Source organism: Alexandromys fortis, unplaced genomic scaffold (genome assembly GCF_014885135.2).
Source record: "Alexandromys fortis isolate MF-2015 unplaced genomic scaffold, M_Fortis_MF-2015_v1.1 scaffold_56, whole genome shotgun sequence".
Taxonomy (NCBI): Eukaryota; Metazoa; Chordata; class Mammalia; order Rodentia; family Cricetidae; genus Alexandromys; species Alexandromys fortis.
The window spans coordinates 7,559,572-7,574,962 of NW_026067935.1; the positions used below are offsets into that span (position 1 = coordinate 7,559,572).

The window sequence follows — 15,391 nt, forward strand, 5'->3', positions numbered from 1 at the left end:
TTTTTCGAGACAGGGTTTCTCTGTAGCTTTGGTGCCTCTCCCGGAACTAGCTCTTGTAGACCAGGCTGGCCTCAAACTCCCAGAGATCTGCCTGCCTCTGCCTCCCGAGTACTGGGATTAAAGGCGTGTGCCACCACTGCCCGGCTAATGTTAAATTTCTTATTCAGGTCTTGCGTTGTGGTTGTACAAGGCAATGTCCTCGAGATATACTCCATATTGTATACAACAAAGTAGATGGATGTCATTCCGTGGTTCAGAAGCTGGGCGTGGTGGTACACACCTGTAATCTCAGCACTCAGGAGGCTGAGGCACGACAGTCACAAGTTTGAGGGCAGCCCTGGCTATATAGTATGACCATGTGTCAATAAACAAACTGACACAGATGTTGAACAAAAAGTAAGAGAGGGAGAGAGACACAATAACTAAATATAATACATGATTCTTGATTGGCTACGGGACACTTTCGGTGTAATGTAGCAGGTCCACGAGCTGATGAGATGACTGTGGGTAAAATTATTTTCTGCCAAACCTGAGGACCCGAGTTCAATCCCCAGAACTCACATTAGATGGAAGGAGAGAACAGACTTCTGCAAGTTGTCCTCCGGCGACATGCACATAAATAAATAAAATAAATGCAAAAAGTAGTTCTTTAATTTGGGGATTGAAGAGATAGCTCAGCAGTTAAGAGCACTGGCTGCTTTTCCAGAGGACCCAGGTTTGTTCCCCAGCACCCCCACGTGATGGCTCACAACCTTCTATAACTCCAGTTCCAGAGGCTCTGACTCCCTCTTCTGTCCCCCTCCAAGGCTGTTGGAACCGTCTGGAGTCCTGGCCTCCAGCTGCTCTCCCCTGCTAGTGACCTTTCCTTGGCCTTCTGATTTGTGCTGCCGAAAGCTGTGTCCAGCTCTGCTTCCTGAGCACATGTTGCCTTTGTCGTTGATTGAGGATCAGGAGATGAAGTTTTCACCTGCTGGCCCACCTGACTGTGTTGGGTATATAAGCCTCCATGGTGCTATTCAATAAAGGGCTTCTTACCAGTGACTAGAGGTGTGTGTCTCTGTCTGTGCTGTCTCTGTGTGTCTTTGTGTGTTTCAATCTCCAGCACCTTGCCCGAGGCTCACGAATGGTTCTGTAGTGCAGGCACCGCAATACAGGAGGAGTACCATACTGTCGGGCGCTACACAAGGCCACCAAGCACACATGTGATATTTATATTACATATATACATGCCAGCAAAATATGGATACATGTAAAAGTCAATGAAATGTCAAGTAGCGGCTTTAAAACATGCTATTTGGTTGCAGGGCAGTAGTGGCGCACACCTCTAATCCCAGCACTGGCGGGGGGGGGGGGGGGGGGGGGGGGGGGGCAGAGGCAGGCAGATCTCTATGAGTTTGAAGCCAGCCTGGTCTACAAAGCAAGTACCAAGACAGCTAGGACTGCTACACAGAGAAATCCTGTCTCGAAAAACTAACAAAAAACAAACAAAAAAGGAGAATATTTTTGTGGAGGCCCAAAAATGTGAACCTATTTCCACCTTGTCTGAAGGTCAGAGAGTTTCAGCCTGCTCAAAATTGTTAACAAGTGTGACTACACACACTGACCTAGGATGTGGCTACTTGGTGTTTTGGACATTAAGATGGCCCATAGAGGTCTATCCTCTCTGCCCTGACCAAAGGTCAGAGAATTCAAGCATACTTCTGCTCCTTCTTTTGAATTAACAGGTTTGGCCTAGGGAGTAGCTACCTTCAGGATACTTGGGCTAGGGTGGGCTCACTGCCTAATGACTTGATGTCTCAAGTATTGAGGAAAGTAACTGTTCTGGTCGTCCTTTGTATCATGTTAAAGCAGTCTTTTACCACCCCTTCCTGCCCCCATTGTATTGGAGTATAAAAGTGCATGGAAAATTAAACACGGGCAATTTCAGTATTCACTGGAACTCCCTCCCAGTACTATCCTATGTTTCTGTTTTATTATTTTCACTCAGGTCTTTGTTCTCTTTACTTATTTTTCTAAACCCCATGCCCCTACTCTGGTAAGTGGTATCCTTGTTGAAACTGGCATCTGACACTATTTGGAGCCAGGCATGGCGGTGCATATATATATATATATATATATATATGTATATATATATATGCAAATATATGTATACTTATATTGTAACTCCCGCACTAAGATGATGTTGTAATTACATAAGAGAATTTCCTTACTGAAAAGCAACAAATGCCCTAGTTTTGAAGGTATTGTGATTTCTGCAGCCACCTTGCAAGTGATGTTGAGTTTTAAAAGGTCCAGGGCAGTGTGAAGAAACAAATATAACAATATGTAAGGCAGGAGAAAGGTATGCGGATGTCTATGGAAACTGTCTGGCAAACCTTCTGAGCTTTGAAATGTACCCAAATAACAAGGAGAGGAGCCCCACCAGAGCCACCTAAAGCCAAGGCTGGTGTCTAAAAGACTGTGTTATGCTGTTACATCAGTGTGGCTGTGATCAAGAAACCTTTGAATGTCCTGTCCCTTTCTACCGCTTGGGTAGCTCTCCAATCCATCATCGCCTTCATCGCTACTCCTGTCTGCAGCACCGCATCTTCCCTGATTGCAGCCTGTCAGTCAACTTATTAATCCATTCCCCACAGCAGCCTGAATAACCTTTCTAAAGGGCACCATTACCATGTGTCAGTTAAAAGCTTTCAATGATTCTCTGCCTCTTCTCTTGCCTTTCCGGCCTTTCTGGTCTCTGTTTATTTCAGACGCTCAGTCTCCCTCCTTCCTCCTGACAACGCTCACGCTACTAGGATTCTAGCAGTACTGAGCATCTAGCAGTCTCTGCACTCAGGGGCTTAGTGCCTGATCATCCCTTTCTTGGAAGAGCATCTCAGGCCCGACTGATCAGCTCCTCCCAAAGCTCTGTGCCTGGTCCTCTCCGCTTGGTGTAGTATGTAAATGTTGGCCCCAGATGTACGTGTTTGGCCTGGTTTCTCAGAAACTTGTGAACAGAGCCTTGTTTACCGTTAGGTGTTTGAGCACGGTTGTGATAGCTGCAGTGGAGAGGGGGAAGGACCAACCGTGTTCCTTCACCTGGCTGTGGTGTTCACAGCCTGCACAGCCACCCGACCCAGTAAGACTTGTGTCTTAGCAAGCTGCCAAGATCCAGAGGAGCCTGAATTGCTATCTCCTGCATGTAACTTGTTTTTCTCACGTTCACTTCGGAACAAGAGAGGCCAGGAGATAAGGGAGCTGGAGACGGACAAAGACCCACCCCATCCGGATCTGCGGGTCAGAACCGGCCATCTGTGTTATTCCTCTCACCTCAGTCCTCGTCCAAGACTCCATCTTCCTTTTCCTGACTCCTTTCTTTTTTTTTTTTTGTTTTGTTTTGTTTTGTTTTGTTTTGTTTTGAGACAGGGTTTCTCTGTAGTTTTGGAGCCTGTCCTGGAGCTAGCTCTTGTAAACCAGGCTGGCTTCAAACTCACAGAGATCCTCCTGCCTCTGTCTCCCGAGTGCTGGGGTTAAAGGCCCGCACCACTACCGACTGGCTTTCCTGAGTTTCTTAATAATAAAGAAGTGAGATTTCAAGAGCCCAAAGGGTGGCAGATTTGTGCAAGTTGGTGCCCAAAGAGTTTTTAAGAAATTAGAAAGAAAAAAAAAAGGGACTAGAAAGATGGCTTCGTGAGTAAAGTGCTTGGCACAGAAGTGTAAGGGCCTGAGCTTGCACCCCAGTGCCCATGAAAGGTTGGGTGTGAACATGTGTTCATAACCTCAGCGCGGGGAGGACACAGGCCTTTGTAACCCCTGAGCTCCATGTCCAGCCAGGATAACAAAGTCAATGTCCTCCAGGCTCAATGAAGAGACCCTGTATCAAAAAAATATGGTGGAGGGTGACAGAGAAAGACACTGGATTACGACCTTTGGCTTACACACACACACACACACACACACACACACACACACACACGGCGAGAAAAGATATGAAAAGAGCCAAGAATATAGTGCAGTCCTGTAATCCCAGGACTTTGGAGGGCCAGGTGCTTAAGGTAACCCTTGACTATACAACAAAAAGTATATATAAAAATTATATAAAGTCTCTCCATACACACACACACACACACACTTATGTATATGGATACTTTTTAGAAGACTGTAGATAAGATAATGTCTTTGGTTGTTTATGGTTAAAGAATGATAAAGGAGGGGCTGGAGAGATGGCTCAGTGGTTAAGAGCATTGCCTGCTCTTCCAAAGGTCCTGAGTTCAATTCCCAGCAACCACATGGTGGCTCACAACCATCTGTTGAGATCTGACGCCCTCTTCTGGCTTGCAGGCACACATGGAGGCAGAATATTGTAAAATAAATAAATAAATAAATAAATAAATAAATAAATAAATAAATAAATAAATAAATAAGAAAAAAGAATAATAAAAGATTACCAAATTTTTTAAAACTTCCTTTTTACTTTTTTTACTCTTAATTAGATATTGTAATGATTCAGCCCCACAACATGGCTGACACTTCCAGGTTCCAGGGCCACACGTGTGGACAAGCCCTCAGGCAGAAGTGCCGACTGGCCCCGGGAATCTTAAAGGACCCCGCATGACCCACGTGCAGCATGGTTGCATCATCTACGTATGCAGCTGCGTGAGACCTTGTGCGCATGCGTGAGCTCCGTCATCTACGTATGATATAACCATGCAATTCCCCTGTGCGTATGAGCTAGGCAGCTCTTAAAAGCTGGAGGCGCCATCTTTAGCCCCCCCTGCACCCCCACCTCACCAGGCCTGCACACTCCCTCTAATAAACTCCTAAGAGTTTGTTCTGTGTTCCGTGTTTTCATCTCACTCGCGCCAGGTAATTTCACATGCTTTCTTTCATCTTCTAAATTAGCTTTTATTATTTCCGTTCTAAACAAACTTCATTTCTCAAAAGAAGAAAATCAATTTCTCTATATTGTGACAGCTTGTCTAAAAGACACACATGTATACACACACACACACACACACACACACACACACACACACACCAGAGAGTCTGAAGGAGGAAGGGAGAAAAGAGAAAGAGAGAAGAAAGGCACACATTTCTGGGCTGATTAAGCAGGTATTTTCAGTTTGGGATAATTTGGACCACATGCTGCTATGTGCTTTTTCCATATCTAGCCAACGTCAGGAAAAAACACTATCCTATTTCCCAAGATTTAAAATGTACAGGCCAGGACGGTGCCATTAATTCCAGCACTCAGGCAGCAGAGGCAGACAGATCTCTGTGACTTTGAGGCCAGCCTGGTCTACACAGTGAGTTTAAGGGCAGCCCAGGTTACACAGTGAAACCTGTCTCTAAATAAAGTAAGTAAGAGCAAGCTTCAGTTGCTTCGAGAATACTGACAGTGTAGCGCAACCACCACCTCTCTCTGATCCAGAATCTCTCTTCCCATTATCCCTGCAGGAAACACTACGCTCACAGCATAAGCTCCTCTCCTTGTCATTTGTCACCTGCTAGGCTTTGGCAAACAGAGTTGGTGACTTGTCTATCCAAGATAGTCGTTTTGTTGTTGTTGTTTGTTTGTTTGTTTTCGAGACAGGGTTTCTCTGTGGCTTTGGAGCCTGTCCTGAAACTAGCTCTGTAGACCAGGCTGGTCTCGAACTCACAGAGATCCGCCTGCCTCTGCCTCCCGAGTGCTGGGATTAAAGGCGTGCGCCACCGTCACCTGGCTGTTGTTTGTTTTTTAATGGAGTGGATTAGCTACTTGTCATGTTGATGCAACAAAACTCCCAACAGAAGCAGCGAAGCTGCAGTTCACACTGGGTCTGCAATCAAGAAGCATGAGACAATGAATGTTGCTGCTCAGCTTGTTTTCTCAGCCCATGGAATGGCCCTGCCCACATCCAGGCTGGGCCTTCCCATCTCAGCTAACCGACTCTGGGTAATCCCTCACAGACGTACCAGAGGCTAGCATGGTCCAGACAATTCCTCACAGGCATGCCTGAGGCTTGTCTGCTCAGAGACTGTAGACCCTGTCTTACTGCCATCAGTATTAACTATCAAGGCTTTTGCCAGCAATGCAACCTGTTTTACTTTAGACAAGAGTTTATGCAGCCCAGAGTGGCCTTGAACTCCAGATGCTTCTACTCCTAAGCCTCCCAAATTCTGGGATTCTAGGCAACTACGACTATTCCTGGATACGATATTAATATAACTTTCATCAACAGATTCCACAAGAATATTCAGGTTCCTAACTTTTTTCCAGTCTCTGGAGCCAAGCTTGGTCCATGTCCCCACACTCTAGATCTGTTTTTGCCTTTGTTGACAGCTAACTCTTCACAGCCCCAAATGGCTCTGCTCTCTGTGTCACCCTCTTGGTTCCTAAGGCATTTGAGCTCAAGTGCGGGTTTACTGGCCTTCACACTCCTCTTTGTGTAAAGATCTCAAGGTGACAAGACCACCAGAAAGAGGAGAAAACAGTATACAGGGGTTGGTACAAGCTGGAGTCTTCAGAGAGGAAGGAACCTCAACAGAGAAAATGTCTCCATAAGATCCAACAGTAGAGCATTTTCTTAATTAGTGACTGACGTGGGTGGGTCCAGACATTGTGGGTGGTGCCACCCCTGGGCTGGTGGTCCTGGGCTGGTGGTCCTGGGTTCTATAAGAAGCAGGCTGAGCAAGCCATGGGGAGCAAGCCAGTAAGCGGCACCCTCCGTGGCCTCTGCATCAGCTCCTGCCTCCAGGATCCTGCTCTGTTTGAGCTCTGTCCTCACTGTCTTCGATGATGCACACACAGTGCTGTGCAGTGTGAGCCAAAGAAACCCTTCTCTCCCCAGGTTGCTTACTCATAGTGTTTGGTCACAGCCACAGAAACCCTAACGACGACAGAGGTAAGGACAGATGAGCCCCATCTCTCTCCGTTAGTATAGACCTCTCAACTGCTGTGAGCCTCAGTTTCCCCATCTTTCAAACAGCTATAAGACCTACCTGGGGACAGGTATGTAGCTTAGTTGGTAGAGGTGCTCCCTTCATTCATGAAGCCCCAAGTTCAATCTCCAGCACAGAATAAACTGGGTACGGTTGGTACAACCTGTAACCCCAACACTTGACAGAAGTTCCAGGCTAGTCTCAGAGGCCAGCCTGGGCCACACACGGTCCTGTCTCAAAATAACATGAGGTTATGAGGCTGAATGTACAGCACCGTGTCTAGTGCCACTCCTGTCCCTGTGGGTTAACAGGGACTCATAACGGCTCTCTTTAAATATTCAAAAATAAGAAGAAGGTTAAGGGAGGTTACATGATGTATTAAAGTCAACTCAGCAAATCAGAGGCCAACAGTGAATTCCCCCATTGCCCTTGACAAATTGAAAGTCAGCATTCCAAACGCAACCATAGGAGATTTTTTTTTTTTTTTTTTTGCAAGCCCGGGGACACTGGATGGCAAGGGCACAGGTTTAGCCAGGAGGGGATCAATGGTTGGTCTTGAGTAACTTCACCCTCACCTTATGCAAGCAATGGAGCTACTGATGTCAAAGCAGTTTGGTCAGAGTGGAGAGGAAACGCCTTTGATGTGTTCCAGGCTGGAGCAGCTTCCCAACCAGCTCTTCCTACTCAGGCTCCAGTCCTGCAGCTTCCCACCCCTGAAACCAAAGCGGAGGGACAGCTGCTGTGGGCTCTCAGGTTCTCTGCTGATTCCTAAGGAAGTTTGTGAATGGTTTTTTTCAAATATAACCACTTAAACTGCATCTTAAAACCACGTTTAAAAGCCATGAATCCCCACAACTATCCAAATAGAGGGAAGTTAAATGAGGCATTAAAGGTGACCCAGCGAATCAGAGGCCAGCAGTGAATTCCACCATGGCCCTTGACAAAATGAAAGTCAGCATTTTTAAACGGAACCATAGGAGATGTTTGCAAGGCTGGGGACATTGAATGGCAAGGACAATGGGGGCCAGCAAGGTGGCTCAGTGGGTTGAGGCACTGTTGACAAGCCTGATGACCTAAATTCAATCCCCAGAGCCCACAGGGCGGAAGGAACAAAACTAGTCTGCAAAGTGTCTTCTGACTTCCATGTGTGTACTGTGACAGACAGACAGACAGACAAATACACACACACATACTCACACACACACACATACAATGTAAACAATAGAGGTATTAAATGCTCAAATCTCGTTTCCTCTTTAATCATTTTATTCTTGGTATGACTCTCATTATGCCCTGTGTGTGTCCTTGAACATGTCCTATCCCAGCCCAAGTCCAGTGACCTCCCACTGGCAACGTGGAATGGGCCACAGGGAGTGCTCACAACACAGAAATCAGTGTTGCAAACCAAGATCAGATCACTGTCTTCTTTCTTAAGCAAGAGTTAGCAAGTGATGTCGGTAGTTCAAACGCAGACTGTTGGTTTTTGTTTTGTTTTGTTTTTAATTTTGGATTCATGTGGTTTTTTGTTTTCTCTTTGAATCAGGATCTTGCTTTCAAGCTCAGGCTGGTCTTGAACTTGTGACACCTCTGGTTCAGGAGTTTGAGCGCTAAGACCAAGGCCTCCAGTGCCTTGACATTTTGAAGATGGGAACTGCTTTTGTTTAGATGGCTGGAATGACTGCTGAGTGCCGTGTGAATCTGAGTCCTGGCTCAGAGGTGTTATTTTTGTTTTGTTTTAAACTTTAGGGGGCTGGAGAGATGGCTCAGTGGTTAAGAGCATTGCCTGCTCTTCCAAAGGTCCTGAGTTTGATTCCCGGCAACCACATGGTGGCTCACAACCATCTGGAATGAGGTCTGGTGCCCTCTTCTGGCCTGCAGGCATACACACAGACAGAATATTGTATACATAATAAATAAATAAATATTAAAAAAAAGAAATTTTTTTATAAAAATTACGAGGTATGCATGCATATGTGTGTGCGTGTGCGTGCGTGTGTGTTGGTAGGCATTTTTCAGTACCTCAGTTGTGGGTTTCTCCGCCAGTGCAACAAGCTAAATCAAGCTGAATTAAAAAGTAAAGGAGCAGGTTTAATCTGAGCAAAGCACTCCCTGGTGATTTCGGGAAACGGAGGAAGAGAAATCCCATGGCAGGTGTAGGAACTTGAATACCTTGTAGGCATGGTCTTGTTCCATGGGAGGAGCTGCCCCTTGGTGGGACAGGGTTTGGAGAGGGAGGAGGGGGGCTGAGATGGAGCTTCCAAGTGAGTGTGTGTGTGTGTGTGCATCCAAACTCCATGACAGGCATGTGGAAATTGAAAGACAATTTGCAGGTCTCAGATTTGGCAACAAGCGCCTCCCCCTGCTGAGCCATGTTGCTGTAGGTCTGTTTGGAATGGGAACTCACTAGGCACCCAGACTCCCCTGCATCCGTATCTCCCTTACTCAGTTTCCTGAGTAGCTGGGGACTATGGGTACATACTGCCTTGTATGACCTGACTCAGCATTTTCTAATGGCCATGGGCAGGTCTTCTGAGTATGTTCTGCTTTCCCAGCGGGCACACCGGGCAGGCACACCAAGCAAGGAGAGCTAGGAGGTTGTGCCGGCCTGGTGTGGGTGGGAAGGAGGCACTGGTAAGATGGGTGGCAGAGACGAAGACACACAGCTTGCTTGAGGTGCAAGTTTGTTTTCAGGATCCACACTGGTGAAACAACAAGGGGCGGGGCTGGATAGAAAAGTCGTCGGTGGTAGAGATCCAAGAGGGCCTTGGGCATTTTTGCCCAGCTCTGGGAGCAGATCTACCTACCATACTCGGGTGACAAGCCCAACTTTATTGTCTCAGTGCTAAATACCCACACGTGAACTACTCTGGGAAGAAAGAGGCCCGGAGCAGTCTAGAAAGGTGAGGTCACTTGCTAGGGGGATGACAGCTGCCTCATCTCTCCACAGAGGGGCAGGAAAGCCTCCCCTGAGGAAGAGTGTGCGCCTGTCTATCCCACGGTGTGCTGTCTGCAGCACTTTTACAATTCTAACAAGATGGAAACCTGGCCTGGCAGTAAACACCCGCAGTCCTGGCACTCCGAGGAGTGGGTGGGAGTACAAGGTCACCTGTCACTACCCAAGTTCAAGGGTAGCCTGAGATCCACTCAAAAACAAAACAAAGCATTCTCACATCGGGCCACAAGGTTTACAGCCACATTCCCAGGCCACTACTGAAATAGGAAGCTGGTGAGCTCTTGAGGCTAGCCTGTGGTACACAGTGACACCTTGGGTTAAAAAAAAAAGAAAAGAAAAAACAAAAAAACAAGAAGCCTGGAAACTAAAGTCTGATCCCCAGAACCTATGGAAGGACAACCCCCAAAAGTTGTCCTCCGTGCACACTGTGGCCCATACAAGCACACGTGCACATGCCCCTCCCTGCCACACATAAAAGTCTGGGGCAAGCTGAGCAAAATGCTCACCAAACAAGCATGAGGACCAGAGTTCAGATCTCTAAAATACACAAAAAGTCAGATTCAGGGGCTGGACATGGTGGCACATGTCTTTAATCCCAGCACTTGGGAGGCAGAGGCTGGTGGATCTCGGTGAGTTCGAGGCCAGCCTGGTCTACATGCTGAGTTCCAGAACAGGCAGGTTAATACCTCAAATTAATAAAGCCAGTTCCAGTAGGACACATCTGCAATCCCAACTCTCCTACCAGGAATTACAGGTGGGACAGGAGAAGGCCTGAAGTTCATGGTCAGCTGGCCTGGCATACACAGTGGCTAACAAGAGATCCTGTCTCAAACAAGGTAGAGGGGAGAGTGGATGCCAGAGCTGTCCCCAACCCCCATACACAGGCCACGGCATGAGTGCACCCCTGCAAGTGTGCACACTCAATACAAAAATAAAAATATGTAAAAATACTAACGACACTAAAGCTCATACCTGAATATTAATAAAAACTGATAAATTTTATTGGTTTTATCATTATGTGTCAGCAAACATAAGCAATTTTGTTAATACGATTTTATAGCTCAGTGCTTAAGAACACTTGTTGATTTTTCAGAGGACCAGAGTTCAGTTCTCAGCACCCATGCCACGTGACTACCCTTAACTCCAGTTCCAGGAGACCTGAAAACCCTCAAGCATGCACACACACCAATAAATACATAAAGGAAGGAAGGGGGAGGGAGGAAGGATGGATGGATCTGGGCAGTGGTAGCGCACGCCTTTAATCCCAGCACTAGGGAAGCAGAGGCAGGTGGATCTCTGTGAGTTCGAGGCCAGCCTGGTCTACAAACCTAATTCCAGGACATCCAGGGCTGTTACACAGAGAAACACTGTCTTGAAAACAAAACAAAACAAAATTTAAACAAATAATAAAATAAACCTCAAGGCAAAAAGGTATTTGTCCTTGCCAAATCAGACTCCCTTCCCCACCCTAGGAGGGCGAAGAAACACTCCGTGTCGCTGTTGTTCTTCTTGGGTTTGCCATGGCCGTGTCGTGAATGCCAGAGACCCAGCTGGAACTGAAGCCGGTGGGAGGACACTAGGCTCAGGGAGTCACACACATGGAGCAAGATCCGAAGATGCTGGAACTCTACGCGCCCCACTCCCAACTTTTCTAAGTGTGGATGGATCTTCCCTCTTGGACCATTTGATACACACAGCAGACACAGGCTTCCTCAAGCCCAGGGCAAATCCTCGTCCATCCTCGGTGCGGTCACAGGATCCCCAGAGGCCAGTTCTATTCCTGTGACCCATCGGACGGAGCAGTGAAGGGGCAATTCACAAAGGAAAAATGAGAAACCATTACAGAAACACACTGCAGGGATGTGAATGACAGCCAGGAGATTCCTGGTGTCCCCAGTGCCATGCAGAGGAAAACCTTCAAACCTGCTAGATGTCAGGGCTCCCTGCCTTAAAAATTAGGTACACTGAGACTTAGAAAGAAGCCAATGATGACTCGAGATGACAGCTCACAGTGCCTAGAGCCCCTGTAGTCCATGTCATCAAAGACTCCAGAGAGCCTCAGTGATGCCTGGAGATATAGCTGCCTGTCACCGCAAAGTTCAAGCTACAGCACTATGCCTCAAAAGATAAAAACAGTTCCACCCAAGTGGCCCTGCCCAGCTGTGCCAGGGCTGATAACCGCGTGAGATGAGGGTTGTAGAATATCATTTTAAGGGCTGGAGAGATGGCTCAGAGGTTAAGAGCATTGCCTGCTCTTCCAAACGTACTGAGTTCAATTCCCAGCAACCACATGGTGGCTCACAACCATCTGTAATGGGGTTTGGTGCCCTCTTCTGGCCTGCAGACATAAAGACAGACTATTGTATACATAATAAATAAATAAATAAATAAATAAATAAATAAATAAATAAATAAATATTTAAAAAAAAAGAATATCATTTTAAGAAGTATTACATTCGTCCATGCTGTGGGACATTTGTGTACTGATGCAAAGATGTGTTGTATTCTTTTATGTTGCATTTGTTTAGCTGTGTGAAGCTGTGTTTCTCTACCTCTCTGAAAACGTGAGCTTGGTTTAATAAAGAGCTGCATGGCCCACAGCGAGGCAGAAGAAAGGCAGGGCTGGCAGGCAGAGAGAAGAAAGGGAAGGAGGAAAAGAAAAAAAAAAGATTGAGGAGCAAGAGCAGGAGGGGCCAGTTACACAGTCAGACACGGAATAAGAAGGAAAGACAAGATAGATACACAGAAATAGAGAAAGGTAGAAGCCCAGAGGCAAAAGGTAGACGGATAATTTAAGAAAAACTGGCAAGAAACAAGCCAAGCTAAGGCCAGCATTCATAAGTAATAATAAGCCTCCGTGCTTAAGAGCTGGGTAGCGGGTCCCCAAAGGAGCGAAAGGTAAAAGACAGCCAACAGCAGATGAGTAGGTGGGCCCTCCTGGCTTTCTCCAGCTCCCACTGTGACCTTTGCCCTTGCCTGGGGAGGCTGTTCGGGCTGCTGGCGAGAAAGACATTCTACATACAGGGCTGCACCTCTGAAATCTCGCTGCTCCTATCTGCCACCACCTCCCTTCTGTTCTGTAAATTTGAAATTCAGGGGCTGGAGAAAGGCCCTAGTGATTAAGAGTGTTCCATACAGAGTTTGGTTCCCAGCACCCATGCTGGAGAGCCCACAAAGGCCTGCAACTCCAGCTCCAAGGGATCTGACAACCTGGTAGAGTCTCCAAGGGTACCTGCACGCGCGCGCACATACACACTTAAAAAATTAGATTTTAACTTCATAGCTGGGGATACAGTTCAGTGACAGAGTGTTTGCAGGGCACATATGACGTCCTAAGTTCAATACCCACTATGACAAAATTAAGAGGACTTGGGCTGGAGAGATGGCTCAATGATTAAGAGCACTGCTGCTCTTCCAGAGGACCCGGGTTCAGTTCTCAGCACCATCATGGCAGCTCACAACCACCTGTAACTGCAGTCCCAGGTGCTCCAACACTGTCTTCTGAGGACACTGCACACATAAAGACGTACACAGGCAAAATACCCATCCACGGAAAATAAACACATACAATTTATTTTATGGATTTAAAAGGACTTAAAAGAAAGATGTGAATTCTATCGATGGATTAATCCACTGGCAAAGCGGAGCCTTCATGATCCAAGTATTTCCCCTAAGACCTCAGCTCTGAACAATGCTTGCTTCAAAGAGCAAAGCCTTCGTTTGGTCTGTGAGCTCACTGGGGAGACATTTCCTATCCAAACGGCAATGCCATCACAGAAACCCTATAGAAATGGCACTAGGGCCATTCCCGCTTTTCAGGCATAAAATGGAGCTCAGAGAAGTTGAGTGACTGGCTTCAGGATGCTCAGCTTCTAGGAGAGGCAGACGAGAACTCAGAAAGCTGAGAGAAGAACATGAGCCTGAGGCCAGCCTGGGTTACACACCAGACCTCATCTCAATACACAAACAGACAAATTTAAATAAATTAGACAAAAAGAAAGTTCTTTTGGTTAAAATATAACATCTACTCTGGAGGCACAAACTTTCAGTGAGTGTTCCCATAGCGACCATATTTGTTGAATGGTTCCTTCCCAGATCAGGGACATTCTGAAACCCAGGGTCTTCACTATGACCCTGGCAGTCACAGCCACTTGGGAAGCACACTTACTCTCTAGACGTATCCGCTGGCATTTTATGAAAGAGGGACAAAGACCCTCAGACAGATTGCTGTCATTGTTCTGATTCCTGTGACCATACAATCTGCTAGGTGGGTTTTGTTTTGCTTTGCTTTTAAGTTTATATTTATTATTTTAATTACAGTGTATGGGGGGGTGCGCGCGCGCACACACACGCGCGCGCAGGTGTTCACAGAAGCTAGCGGTGCTCCTACTCTTAGATCTGGAGGTACAGGTGGTTGTGAATCAGGTGATGGGGGTCCTGGGAGTCAAACCCAGGTCCTCTGGAAGAGCAATCCGTGCTTTTAACCTCTGAGCCATCTCTCCAGCCCCTTAGATGGCTCTCTCCACCCTCGCCCCCACCCTCTACAAAAAGATTTCTCTGTGTAGCCCTGACTGTCCTGAAACTCACTCTGTAAACCAGATTGGCCTCAAATTCAGAGCTTCCCCTGCCTCTGCCTTCTGAACCCTGGGATTAAAAGCCTGTGCCACCATACCCAGCTCCTTAAGTGGGTTGTGACTGATTCTCTTCATTGTTTTAAATAAGATTCTTTTATTTGCTTACTTATTTTTTTTTTTTACTAACTTACGTACTTACTTACTTATTGGTTTTTTGAGACAGAGTTTCTCTGTGTAGCCCTGGCTGCCCTGGAACTCACTCTGTAGACCAGGCTGACCTTGAACTCACAGAGATCCGCCTGCTTCTGCCTCCCAAGAGCTAGAATTAAAGGTGTGTCACCACTGCCCAGCTCTTTTCTTTTTTAAAAAATATTTTATTTATTGATTATGTATACAATATTCTGTCTGTGTGTATGCCTGCAGGCCAGAAGAGGGCACCAGACCTCATTACAGATGGTTGAGAGCCATCATGAGGTTGCTGGGAATTGAACTTGTGGACGAGCCTAGGACAGGAGATCATTTCTCAAACAAGAGGAACAGCAAGAACAGACACTGGGAGGTGTCCTCTGCTCACGTGCACATGCCACAGGGAGAGTGCCCCCACACACACAGGGAGAGTGCCCCCACACACACAGGGAGAGTGCCCCCCCACACACAGGGAGAGTGCCCCCCACACACAGGGAGAGTGGACCCACACACACACAGGAAGAGTGGACCCCCACACACACAGGGAGAGTGGATCCACACACACACAGGGAGAGTGTCCCCCACACAGGGAGAGTGCCCCCAACACACACAGGGAGAGTGGACCCCACACACACATGGAAAGTGGACCCACACACACGGGGAGAGTGCCCCCCACACACAAGGAGAGTGGACCTCACACACACACACACAGAGTGGACCCCGCCCTACACACACAGGGAGAGTGCCCCCCACACACACAGGGAGAGTGGACCACACA

At 47.1% G+C, this 15,391-nt stretch overlaps 1 protein-coding gene across 1 annotated transcript in view; it reads right to left on the reverse strand.

Moving 5' to 3' along the window:
* Positions 1-7,175, reverse strand: part of Psmd9 (proteasome 26S subunit, non-ATPase 9) — a 31,522-nt gene extending 24,347 nt beyond the window's left edge. The window contains exon 1 of the mRNA XM_050146406.1: positions 6,961-7,175. Coding sequence (XP_050002363.1) covers positions 6,961-7,005 — 45 coding nt within the window. The 5' untranslated portion in view covers positions 7,006-7,175. The remainder of the gene's footprint in view (positions 1-6,960) is intronic.
* Positions 7,176-15,391: the final 8,216 nt, after the last annotated feature.